We start from the raw sequence: 11994 nt of genomic DNA on the forward strand, positions 1-11994 counted from the left end.
ATTTTTCCCTTCAAATTTCAGCCACAAAGGTAACACTTCAAGAAGTTAGCGGCTATCAGTGAATGAACAATTACAATCGGAATACTGAGGTGGCTGTAACGATAGGCATTTCTGTGCACGCATGTCCCCTACAATCCCTAAACCTCTACAGACAGCGTAACATCTCAGCTGCAGCTTCGCTGCAAGACAATTCTCTTTGGTTAGCCTCAGTGCTACTGCACCTGCAGGAGTGAATGCATACCCGTGCTTTGTATTTCAAAGCCAGAGTGCGGTTTGTGTGTGTGTTAAGTAAGGCACCAGACAAGGGTCAAAATGACGCAGCTATGTTCAAATGCTCGCTATGTAACAAACTAATACAAGAGAAACCTCAACTCCTCAAATGGGTAGAAACTGCTGAATTTTTAAGTTACAGTTTGATTTGCATTATTATTACAAGACAGTGCTGTGTGTGCTCGCTGCTGCATATAGGACAGATCTAGGAAGACACAGCTATTGCCCCTAACAGCGTACACCCAGAATTGGTTCCTATGGGTCCAGTGGAGGGAAGGCAGCTCTCTTCTGCAGCTGGTTCTGGTTGCTTTGTACAAGGAGCAAGGAGAGTCTGGCCCTTTGTATTGTCTGCCTCCTACAAGCTCCACCTGCTTATAGCACCAGTGATGGATTTCAAGGTATTTTCCTCACTAGAAGTGATTGTCTTACTTCACTTCACAGTTGATTTTAAGAACAGCCTCCTACAGCATGCGCTATAAGCAGCCAAGACCACGCGCGACACGCAAGCCAAGACCAAGGCCACTCCTTCAGAGCACCCTTTGCTGTATAAATAGAGGATGGATATCCTTATTACACGTACAAATAGTCAGTATGCAGTTTCAGTGAATGCTGCTTGGGGGTGGTTTATTTCTTGGCCACATCGCTGAATCTAACGGAATTCTGCACCCTCCTGGGAAAAGATCCACATAAGCTCCCAAATGTTAAGAAATCTGCAGAGAAAAAACAAGGAGCACTTTGGGGAGAACAGCAAACATGCTACGTTTACAACATATGTCCTAGCGCAGGGTTTCTCACCCTGTGGCTTGGGCCCCAAAACTGGGTCGCCAGAATGTTTTGAAGGGTCACATGGTAGCTCCTGCAGTTCCAGGGCTGGCCAGGCTTACTGCCCTGCTCCAGGCACTGCAACTTCTGGGATCCCAGGGCCACTCAGGTGGGGCCCAGCCACCATGGTGACAGGAGTCTGGGTAGGCCAAATGTGACTGAACAGCATTGCCACCCCATGGGTCAGGTCACCACCCCACTCACACAAAGTCAGTCCAGTCAGTGTGTAGGGGCCAAACCCGAGCAGTGCTGCAAACCCAGAGGCTGCAATGCTAAGAGTGGAGAGCCGAGCCCAGGCAGCCCCACAGCACAGGAGCTGGAGGAGCTGCCACTGTGGAGTGAGCGCTGGGCAGGATCTGACTGAAATCATCTCAGGGCCAGGGCCAAGAGATCTGCAGAAATGTGGGTGGTGTCCAGAACCCGCACCCCCTTCCCTCTCATAGTCTCTTCCCTTACCACCTGCTTAAGGCTCTGGGAAAGGGCATCAGGGCAGAGAGAAGTAGGCTGCTGCCTCAGGGCCTTGCCAGAAATTCCCTGGCTCATGTTGCTTTGGGGAGCCGCCTTTGGGCAATGGGTCAGAGCAGGAGCAGAGCTTATGGGAAGGAGTGGGGTGAGAGTGGAGCAAAGGCTAGGTGATGAAGGGGGTTGGCCTGGGCCCCACACCTGGGGCACAGGTCCCATGACTCCCCCTCCAGCTTTCGGATGGCCCTGCTTGCCATTTAACTCCAGCAGCAGCGAGCCACACTGGGCTGGAGCTGCCCCAGCCTCAGCAGACTACTGGAATGGGCAGCAGGACCCGACAGCTGTGGCGGGTCCCCACAGCAGTGGGTCCCTGGACTCACGTCCAGGCAGCAGGACCTACATTAAAACAATTCACCAGGTAAGTGCTAGAATTTAATCGATTAACCATTTTAATGTTCCTAACGGGTCTGCTAAACTACCACAGGAAATATTTTTGTCTCGCTACAAGATGAGCAGTGATGAGTGAGATTACACTTCAAACTAACTAGATGGCCATGTCTACACTAGCCCAAATCTTCAAAATGGCCATGCAAATGGCCATTCCGAAGATTACTAATGAGGCACTGAAATGCATATTCAGCGCCTCATTAGCATGCTGCTGGCCGCAGCTCTTCGACATTGCCGATTTTTGCTGCCATGCAGCTCATCCAGATGGGGCTCCTTCTCAAAAGGACCCCAAGAACTTTGAAATCCCCTTATTCCTATAATCCCTTAATCCCCTATAGGAATCAGGGGCTTTCGAAGTTTGCAGGCCATTTCGAAGATCTGGGCTAATGCAGACGTAGCCGATCAGAGCCAAATGTTATAATGAGCTACAACAGCGCACTGTCCTCCTGCTGTATTTACGCACCCGTGCAGCCAGTAATTCTACACCTTGTAAGACTCTTCAGTCTTCCTTCTTCTCCGACTCCCTTTTCAGCTTTGCTTCACGTTCTTTTTTCAATTTTTCTTCAATTTTTTTACTCTGGTACATTTTCACTCCAGCAAATGCTAAGCAAAGAATTAAAGTTTTAGCTGCCAAAATGTACATCAGCAGTGGGAAATTCTCCAAAGCCTGAAATACAAAACAGTTTATTTCAACAAAGTTTCTACAGCACTTGAGCCGCTCCGACATTTAAAGCACACTGGTGGCACACTATGCAGCCTCTCTGTGGAAGCTGTATTATTCGAGACTTTGCTCTTGCCATCGCAATGCAGTACTTGCATTATCCCATGGGAAATTTCAGGCCATGTGGCTCAGAGATCAGGTGCAGACGGCAACACAGTTTTCCTCGATTCATCTGAATTTGTAAATAAATTTGCTTTGACCACGCCCCCATCTCCTTCACTTTGCTTTCCAGAGAATTAGTTTACTGGCAAGATTTTTTGCTTAAAATGCTAATTTTAAGTGAACGTTAGAAGAGATTTGCAGCAAGTGGGTCTGCCAACAGGAGACCTCCGCCCTGCCCCCTCCACCTGACGGCCCCTCCACACCTTGCCCCAGGGCTTGTGGTGGCTGTTGGCCCCACTAGCAGAAAGCTACTACGTGCAAATTGTGAGGATTCACCTGATTACTACACACTCGTCTCAGACATGATCTAAACTGCTCTCTTGGGCTATGCTGAGGAAGGCCTTCTGGCTTTCCCAGAAGTTTATGTACTCCATCAGTTTAGCCACTGACTTCAGTGGAGTTAGGATCCTACTGAGGTTTCTGAAGAACCACCATCTGAAAAAGGGGACCACAATGGATAACTCTAGAACCACTAAATATCAAATCACTTACTGGCAACACATTGCTTGACTCACCTAACAGCCCAAATGTGCCCCTCTTACATGGATCCTGCTATCCGCGACATCAGGTGTGTATAGGTCTATATAGCTAAAAGGCTATATCAAATATGAGTTCATCAGGCAATGGCAATAATGCCTCCTGACCAAGATCTTTATGTACTGATTTGTTCCACTGTGGGACAGAAGCAATATTGAATTATCTATGCCTGAGACCAAAAGAGCCAGAGCTGAATTGTAGCTTAGGAGCTGGAGGGCAATGTCTGTCAAATCACAGCCACCACCTCCTCTGAAATAAAGACACTCTCTTTGATGGTGACCAGACCCCAGCAACACTGGAGGTTCATGGGGGCTGTAACTGGCTCTTTCCTTGTTCCCCCAAAATCATGAGGCTGCCAGCCACTGCGTAAATGAATCTATAACGGTGACCTGTTCAGGCAGTTCTCCAGACACAGGGATGTGGGTATGCCTCTCTCTCAAAGGAAGGAATGACTATGGCTTTTGTGAACAGCTGTATAGACATCAAAGTTCAAAAAGGGGGTGCTGTGTATTGAAAAAAACATCAAATCCATTCAGGGCACAGAAAGGCACCATGTGATTGGGTGCAGAGATCAGATAACCTGAGTTTATTCCATCTGTGGCCCACACAGTGCTCCAGGGAAGGGCCATAAAAGCAGCTGAGCCAGACATAGGGAGATGAGAAAATGTTCCCTCTTCCATTGAACTTACAGCCTAGGCATTGGCAAGGACTCATAAGATAAGCAAAATAGACAAACAGAAAACAGACAAATAGACAGTAGGGCAGATGGGCCACTGGGCCAAGCAAACAGAGTTGAGCAGAAAAAACATAAGCCGCAGCTGACCTATTGCCTAGCCAGTGCTACCTGGGAGTGAGTGGTAGGCATCACATCAAGGCCAGGTTTTAAAATGAGATTAAACAGGGTAAGTTACAGCTTTAGAACTGCTAATGGGAATCTCCAAGGCATATAAAGCTATAAGATTTTCTGGAGCTGCTTTGCTTCCCCATACGTTACCCAAGTGAAGATAAGAACAGAGGGCAAACGACAGCTCTCTGGCATCTTGTTGTTCGTGAAAGAACAGAGCGCTGCACATCTGCTAAGGGTTAGGGGGCCCTGCTGCATATCTCGACATGCACTAGAGATGCCCCAAACGCCAGCTGGCTTATAACCTCAGGTGACCGGGATTTCTTCCCACCCATGCAGGCAGAACTAAAATATTAGTAACTGCTCGTGGCTTTAATTGTAGCCCACCACAACTCGAGAAACTCCCTGCATCTCGAGTGCTGCTGCTAAGTGGTGGGTCTGCACCAGGGACACAGCAGAGCAAGATGGGGATGAGTGGGACAAACAACACAGCAACTGCCCTACAGCACAGCTAGGAAGAGGGAACTGGACAGAAAAGAAGACAAGCAGAGACAGATGCCACGTTGAGTGTGTGTGTGGAGGAGCAAGGCAGAGTCCGCCTATCGTGCTCTGAGGCCTACAGCAGAGTCAACTTGCAAGGCACTAAATATATGTGGTAGAAAATATAATATTAAGTCTCCAGGCTCCTTGGGAAGAGAGCTGTGGTTAACTCCTTAAATCTGAGCCTGGCGTCTACTCCAAACAAAGGCATGCACTCTGACACAACACCCCCAGCTCTAGCTTAACACACCACTCTTTAGCGACTCCCCACCACCACCACCTTTCATAACAAAAATCTACTCACCCTCCAGTTGAATGCCACCATTTTGGATGATGTCACAGGTCGTGCCACAGTCTAAGCCCAATAACATCTGTCAGACTTGTAAGAAATTGGGAGAGGGAGAATCATCTGAGGAAAAATAAGAAGAGAAATCAGCCAATCAGTTTGCATCTGACATGCCCGTGTTGCGTGTGTCTGACACACTCAGGAGACAGCCACACCAAGCCCACTGATACGCTACTCTTGGAAGGTTCACGAACTGTCTTGCAGGGAACGGAACATTTAGTAGCCGGTTGAATGACAGCTACAACACCCTGTGGGCGCCTTAGACAGAGCCAAAGGTTGACAGGCCTGGAACAGGTGCCATGTGTTTGTATGGAGGAGGCCCAGCCCTTCCAGACCCAGCAAAACCCTGCAGCTGTTCCACTTAAAATGCAACACTGGCTGCTTTCATAAGCATGGCATGTGTGCAGATAACGTATGCCCCCCCCGACAATAAAATGTCGAAGATCTAGTGGAGGAACACAGTCCCACCAAAACCAAGGCTGTGGCTTTTAATCCCTGCTCAGAGCTTGAAATCCCAGTGCTATGATTACTCCTGTCTTTTGGATCACCTGTGAGAAGTAAAAACATGCTTCTGGTTTTTTTTGTTTTTTAAATGATCAGTAAGTCCTCTTCTGACAAACACAATAAAGCATTTGCAAGTCAAATCCATTGTTGATGATCCTGCAGGGGGCCTGCTGTAGCTGCTGGCACTGAGATCTCCAGAATGGGAATGCTTGAGGGGAACTCAGTGGCTACAAAACAGCTTACGACAGATGAGATTTCTGGTTTTCTCCTCTGCTAATCCATTGGGTTCAGAACCTCCAACACACGGGTACCACTTTAAACTAGTTTCCCTGTGCATACTCCACCGGTCTCAGAGCTTTCTCCCTGCATATGCCCCGCATTTGTAAAACAGACTCGTTGTGTGATCTGCAGAGGGGGGAATCGCATCTTTGCCACTTGCACAGCCATATAAATAGTAATTAAAACTTGTCTCTCATAGGGCCTTCAGGAATAGAGAAGTATCCATTCCTTGAGCCCTGAGTGGACTAGCCTGATTGTCCATTAGGGGAGCTGACCATTATTTGTGGCATTTCTTTATAATGTCTTCTTTTGCCAACAAGCAACTAGTGGTTTACTTCCTGCAAAAGAGGAATATTAAGCAGATATCAGAGAGGTGGCTGTGTTAGTCTGTATCTTCAAAATGTATCTGTAGCTGATGTTCCAAAATATCTGTTAGTCTACAAGGGTGCTCCAAACTATCTGTTAGTATACCAGATGCCACAGGACTTCTTGTTGTTTATTAATATTTATAAATATTTTTAAATATTTAATACTTAAGTTTATTAAGATATTTACTTCAAAATTGTAATGACCATGAGATTTATCAGCTCTTGGGATCTTTAATCTTGGGGTTGTTGGCCCTAATCCTCACCTGAAATCAGCTGTGGGAGCGGAATTCCCAACACAGGGTTTAGAGTCAAACTTGGGTGAATCAATATTTAGACACCTGTGGGATTTGGGACCCTACACAGAGGTATCCAGATCTGCAAGTATTGGCGAGACTCCTTTTAATCAGACACACTCCCTCATGACCTTGAATTGCTTTAAGTGTAACAGCTCAGTGTGAGAATGCTTTTTTAAAAATCTCTGAAGATGGAAAGAGTTTAGAGGTTAAAATGAGATAATCAGGAAGTAAATATTTCGTTATATCTGGCTATTGAGGGGATTATTTCTTCTTTGGGTTCTTCTGGCAGAGGGGGACACTGGGTGGAAAAGGTTGGCGAATTATCAAATTGTACCACATATTGGTTTGGTGAGGCTTAAAAAAAGTCTCTAGAGATCTAGGTCTGATTTTACACATACTGGTGTAGATCTAGAGTAACTCCACTGGAGTTACAAATAGGGCAAATGGGAATTTGTGTGCTGTGGGATTTTTATTAAGAATCAGAAGAACTCTCTGTGGGTGCTCCAACCTCCTACCATCTCTCCTACTTACATCACCAGCTTTACTCACTGCTGTGAACTAGCTTTGAAGCCAGCCTTACATGTGAGAGTTGCATACACACCTTCTGATATCCCCAACACCCAGTGATCCCACTCAACCTTGCTTCAGGCCTCTTGGTTTTCCTTCTTTCCCCCATCTCGACCCAAGCCCGCTAAATCTTGGCAGAAGAAAGAAGCCTGGACGTGTACGTATAAAAGGCAAAACTGACTGTTTTGTACTTTAGAAGAAACATTTATTAGCACTGACATCACTGGTTTATAAACAAAACCGCTCACACATTCTGCTTTCAAGGTTATGATATCTCAAAGGGAGGCAGGCAAGTAAACGGCCAAAGTTTCATATTTGCTTTTTCAAAGGCAGATAAGGCAAAGATATGAGTTTTAAAACATCCACACTCAGCTGTTATTTGACCCTCCAATAACGTATATTCTCTTAATTAAGTACAACAGTTCTGGAAAGGAGACTCAGCTCCACGCAAGCGAGGTCACCTTCACTTGCCATTCGGACGTCAGAGGAGAAATTGTGGCTAATTCATGTGAGAGACGGGGGACCTGATAGCACCGCCAAGGGCTTCCAGGGCTCAATTCACCACTGATTTGCACATCGTATTGTCATTTACACCCAGGCAACTGCAGGTAAAGTGAATCTCACAGCAGCACCGCACAATCTGTAATCTGTTTATCTTCAGAAAGCATCTGCCAGGCACAACAGTGCCATCATCCCCATTTTATGGATGGGTAACCTAAGGCACAATGAACCTAAATAGATGGCAGGGAAGCAAACCCAGGGCTCTCAAGGCCTCAGCTGCTGTTTTATCCACTACACCACCCTTCCCTTATAGCTCTGTTCCTAAACCATAATCTATCCTTCGCTCAGTCTTGCATCACCCGTGCACAGCTGCAAATGACCACACAAGGTACAAAGGTAGTGGCGATTGAGGTCTCTTATGTGTTGATACCTGGGAAACTCCTATGGCCTGCCGATATCTTTGTTTACTGGGCAGTAAAATGGGGTCAATAATACAGTTCTACCTGGGAGGGGTGTTGTAGGTCTTAATTGACAAGTATAAAGTGCTATGAGACGGAAGGAACCATACAAGGGTAAACAGAACTTATTTGATTGTATCTACAGGAAGGGGGTGGCAGATTTTAACCTACCCTAGAAGAATGTGGACAGAAACCATGTTTTCTTCTTCCGATCAACTCTCCCCACTTCACTAGCTTCCCCTAGTGCTGCATCTGACCAAGTGGGTCTTTGCCCACGAGAGCTCATGCTCCAAAATATCTGCTAGTCTGCAGGGTGCCCGAGGACTTCTTCTTGTTTTAGCTTCCCCTAGTTCACATATTTAAAGAGACCACAGATCAGTGGTGGGCAACCTGGTGCCACCTGTGGCCCATGGGCCCTCTGTCTGCACCCCACCCCCACGTGCGCCTCACACGCAGACGGGCCCTGCACTTCATCCTCCTCTTCCCTCCTCAGTACTTTCAGAGCACCATGACTCTGCTGGTCAGAGCTCTGTCCACACTCCTCCCCCTCTCTCTCCCAGAGCCTGAAGACCTCCCATCAGCTGTCCGCAGCGGTTCAAGCTCTGGGAGAGAAGTAGTGTGGGGGAGGAGCAGGGACAGGGCGCAAATCAGTGGATTCATGGTGCTCCTAGGGAGAGAAGGAAGCATGGGGTTCCAGTGCCCCAGTAAGCGAGCAGCAGGCACATGGGACACGGTGGCAGAGAAGGGGTGCACAGACCACAGGTGGAAACCCAGCAAACTCCAGGTTGTCCATGTGGTCCCAAGACAAAGGTCGCCCTTCGCTGCTATAGATCTGTTTTACAGCATGCAATTAGGTCAATAAATAATTGCAGGGCCTGCCCTCCCATGCTGTGCATCAGGCTGGGACCAAAGGGGCCCGCAATGGCTCTCCAAAGCCAGCCAAAAAGCTGGTATGTGACACAATGGTGGGAGAGACCCTCAACCTTCACTGCTATTCCCACAATCCTTCAAAATCCACCCGCACGTGTGATATGGAGCCAGTCAGAGCCAGATGCTTCCATAGCTCAAACACAGTGGCCCAGATTCTACTCCAGGCTATGCCAGTGTAAATCAAAACTGGCCTCACTGAGGCCAATGTTGTTGCTCTGAGTTCAAACCAGTATAGCAGAGATCAGGGAAAAGTTACCTTACCCCGAGGCATTTGTACCTGGAGCTGTACGGCAAAAGTGTTAACAAGCCTCTGGATAGAGCCTCCCATTCGCTGCACTCTGGAAATCAAACGTGGAGCAAAGGAAAATTTAAAGCTTTAGGGTTACTGTATGTGACCTTTCAAAAGAGAGGATGCCCCTGAGAGGGAGCATGTCTGTAGCTCATAGTGTGTTAATGTACAAGATATGCAGATACACATCTCATAGAACAGGAACAGAGCTTAGGAGGTCATTGACTCCAGTCCCCTGAGGAGACCAAGCACCACCTCCCCACCCCTTTTTTCTACCCCCTTCTCCTATTGGCTCCCAATCCCTAAATGGCCCCTTAAAGGATTGAACTCACCCTAGGTTTAGCAGGCTAGTGCTCAAACCACTTAGCTATCCCTCCCTGCCTGAGCTCTGTTATAACACTAATACAAGGTGAGTTGGTAGATACAGATAAACTCCCTCTAAGGGGGGGAGTCCCCCTTTTCATATGGTAACCCTAGACAGAGTCAGATTTTAAATCACAGTACAAATACTGCAGCCCTTCAGACTGCTAATCCCAAACTCCCCCAGGCTCACCACTCCAGTCATATGTCACCCTGTTCCCAATCCGCATCACCCTCAACACTGTCACACTGCTACTGCATGCCTCCCTCTTAACCCCCCCCCCCTCCAGCACCCACTGCTGCCCACTCACCTTGCACCCCTCAGCAGCCTGCCTAGCTTTCCTGTTGCTGGTTACCAGCTTCCCACGGCTCCACTGTCCTCACTCTGCTTGGCTGTTCTGCCTTTCCCCTGCCATTGCTACTTTGGCTCCACTACGTCTGCCCACCCCCGCCCCCAGCGCTTCACCCCCAAACAGCTCACTTCCCAAGGGGGGTTTTCACCCCACCTGTCACCTACACTGCACCTGACTGGCACACCCAGGGAACTGAAGTAACTACTTCCTGAACACACTAATTTTCACACAGACCTTCCTTTGCTTCACTTGGTGGAGGCAGAAAAATGGAGCATCAGTGAGCTGGACTAGCCTGCAGGCTGTTTCTTTGCCAGGTTCTCACACCCAATCCCCTGGGGCTGATGTGGCAGCAACAGAGGAATGATCACAACCAGTCAAGTAGAGATACACAACTCACAGAGCTGGAAGGGACCTCAGAAGGTCATCGAGTCTAGTCTCCTGACAGGACCAAGCACCATCCTTTCCGCCACTCCCTGCCCCTTTAAATCTATTTGCCCCAGAGCCTTAAATGGCCCCCTCACAGATTGAGCTCACAACCCTGGGTTCAGCCAGCCAGCCAATGCTCAAGCCACTTCTTCACTGACTCCCAGATGCGCATCAAACCCTTTGAATGGGGGGGAGGGTTGTTACAAAGCTTGGGGGCAACAAGCGGAGGGAGGCAGAACTCAGCGTTTTGAGTATGGGCCTCCTAAAACCCAGGGTTGCAAGTTCAGTCCTTGGGCAGACCATTTAGGGATTGGGGCAAATAGCTATGCTTGGTCCGACCAAGCGGGCAGGGGACTGGAGTAGATAACCTCGCAAGGTCCCTTCCGGTTCTAGGAGATGTGTATCTCCAGCTTCGTATGTCCATATTTAACTGTTCAATAAAGGTGCTGACATGGGCTGGGGGCCTGGACCCGGCCCTGACAAAGGCAGGGCGCCCGGCGCTGCCCCGCCTTGCACACGTGTGTCAGATGTGCCTCTTCTGCTCGGGCCGCGATGCAACAAAAGACGCACATCGGGGGGAACGAGGGCCCGGCCCACACGTGGGACCTCCCCCGCGGTTTGCATTTGGTGCGGAAAGCCCCGTTCTTACAGCTCCTCCTACCTCGCGGCTCCCTTTTAAAAACCGAAGCGCCCCCAGGAGAACAGAGCCGTACGGTACCTTGCCGCGGGCAGCCGTTACGCACAAAGCAGAGGGTAAGTGGGAGCAAACTACTAATCCCAGCAGCCTTCCAGGCGGCAAACTACTGCTCCCAGCATGCCACAGGCAGAGCAAGGGGTTGGCCCTTTACCCCCTTGCAACAAATCCGAGCAAGGCGCAGCTCCCAGTTGTTTCACTTTGGCACAATAAGCACCGTGTGCGTGACTAGGAGTCGTGGTGCGGAATTTGTCCTTTTTGAATGGCCCCTGTAAATGCGTGGAGAGCTTGTGCTGCAGGTGTTGGAAAGAACAGCGATGCAGAGGCAAGAGTGTTCACTTCATCCCGTATTCATATGGGCTTATGCGCCATCCATGATGCACGACTTCCTGTGCTGGCTGACTGTCAACCCTGTTCACAGCGGCGGTTTAGCCATTACCTGCTGACAATCTTAACTGAGCTCTGCTTTGGAACTAATCTGCACCTGGGAGTTCAGATCAAATTTTTTAATTCATCCATTTCAACACCTTATTTTGGAAAGAGAGAGAGAGGAGTATAATTGGTGTAAGTTTACATATATTAGTCTAGATTCCTCTGGGACCCCATCATTTTTTTCTGAGCACCTCTTATTAATGAATATACTCACAAAAACTACAAGAAGTCCTGTGGCACCTTATAGATTAACAGATATTTTGGAGTACAAACTCAGGGGTGGGATAGCTCTGTGGTTTGAGCACTAGCCTACTAAACGCAGGGTTGTCAGCTCAATCCTTGAGGCCTTCCAGGGATTTGGGACAAAGAGATTTAAAAAAAAAAAA

General features: G+C 48.3%; 1 protein-coding gene across 5 annotated transcripts; it reads right to left on the bottom strand.

The window, feature by feature from the left end:
- Positions 1-307: 307 nt before the first annotated feature.
- SMIM11 (small integral membrane protein 11) lies at positions 308-11269 on the bottom strand. Of its 5 annotated transcripts, none has more exons than XM_074983434.1 (5): positions 11201-11251; positions 9316-9392; positions 5110-5214; positions 2465-2668; positions 309-980 (listed from the first exon to the last, which is right to left on the bottom strand). In XM_074983434.1, exons 3-4 carry the CDS (start codon positions 5128-5130, stop codon positions 2501-2503), a joined length of 189 nt encoding a protein of 62 aa, XP_074839535.1. In that variant the 5' UTR covers positions 5131-5214; positions 9316-9392; positions 11201-11251; the 3' UTR covers positions 309-980; positions 2465-2500. The 5 variants fall into 5 exon arrangements, with proteins under 5 accessions (XP_074839538.1, XP_074839539.1, XP_074839535.1 ...); XM_074983435.1 differs by lacking the exon at positions 11201-11251 and adding an exon at positions 11144-11196; XM_074983437.1 differs by lacking the exon at positions 9316-9392 and having other exon boundaries at positions 308-980; positions 11144-11219.
- Positions 11270-11994: the final 725 nt, after the last annotated feature.

This window comes from Carettochelys insculpta, chromosome 1, assembly GCF_033958435.1.
Source record: "Carettochelys insculpta isolate YL-2023 chromosome 1, ASM3395843v1, whole genome shotgun sequence".
NCBI classification, from domain to species: domain Eukaryota; kingdom Metazoa; phylum Chordata; order Testudines; family Carettochelyidae; genus Carettochelys; species Carettochelys insculpta.

Coding starts and splice junctions, on each gene's coding strand:
- SMIM11 (XM_074983437.1), bottom strand. CDS start 5,130: ATGGTGGCATTCAACTGGAGG. Junction 2,669..5,109: donor TGGTGGCATTCAACTGGAGG/GTGAGTAGATTT, acceptor TTTGTATTTCAG/GCTTTGGAGAATTTCCCACT.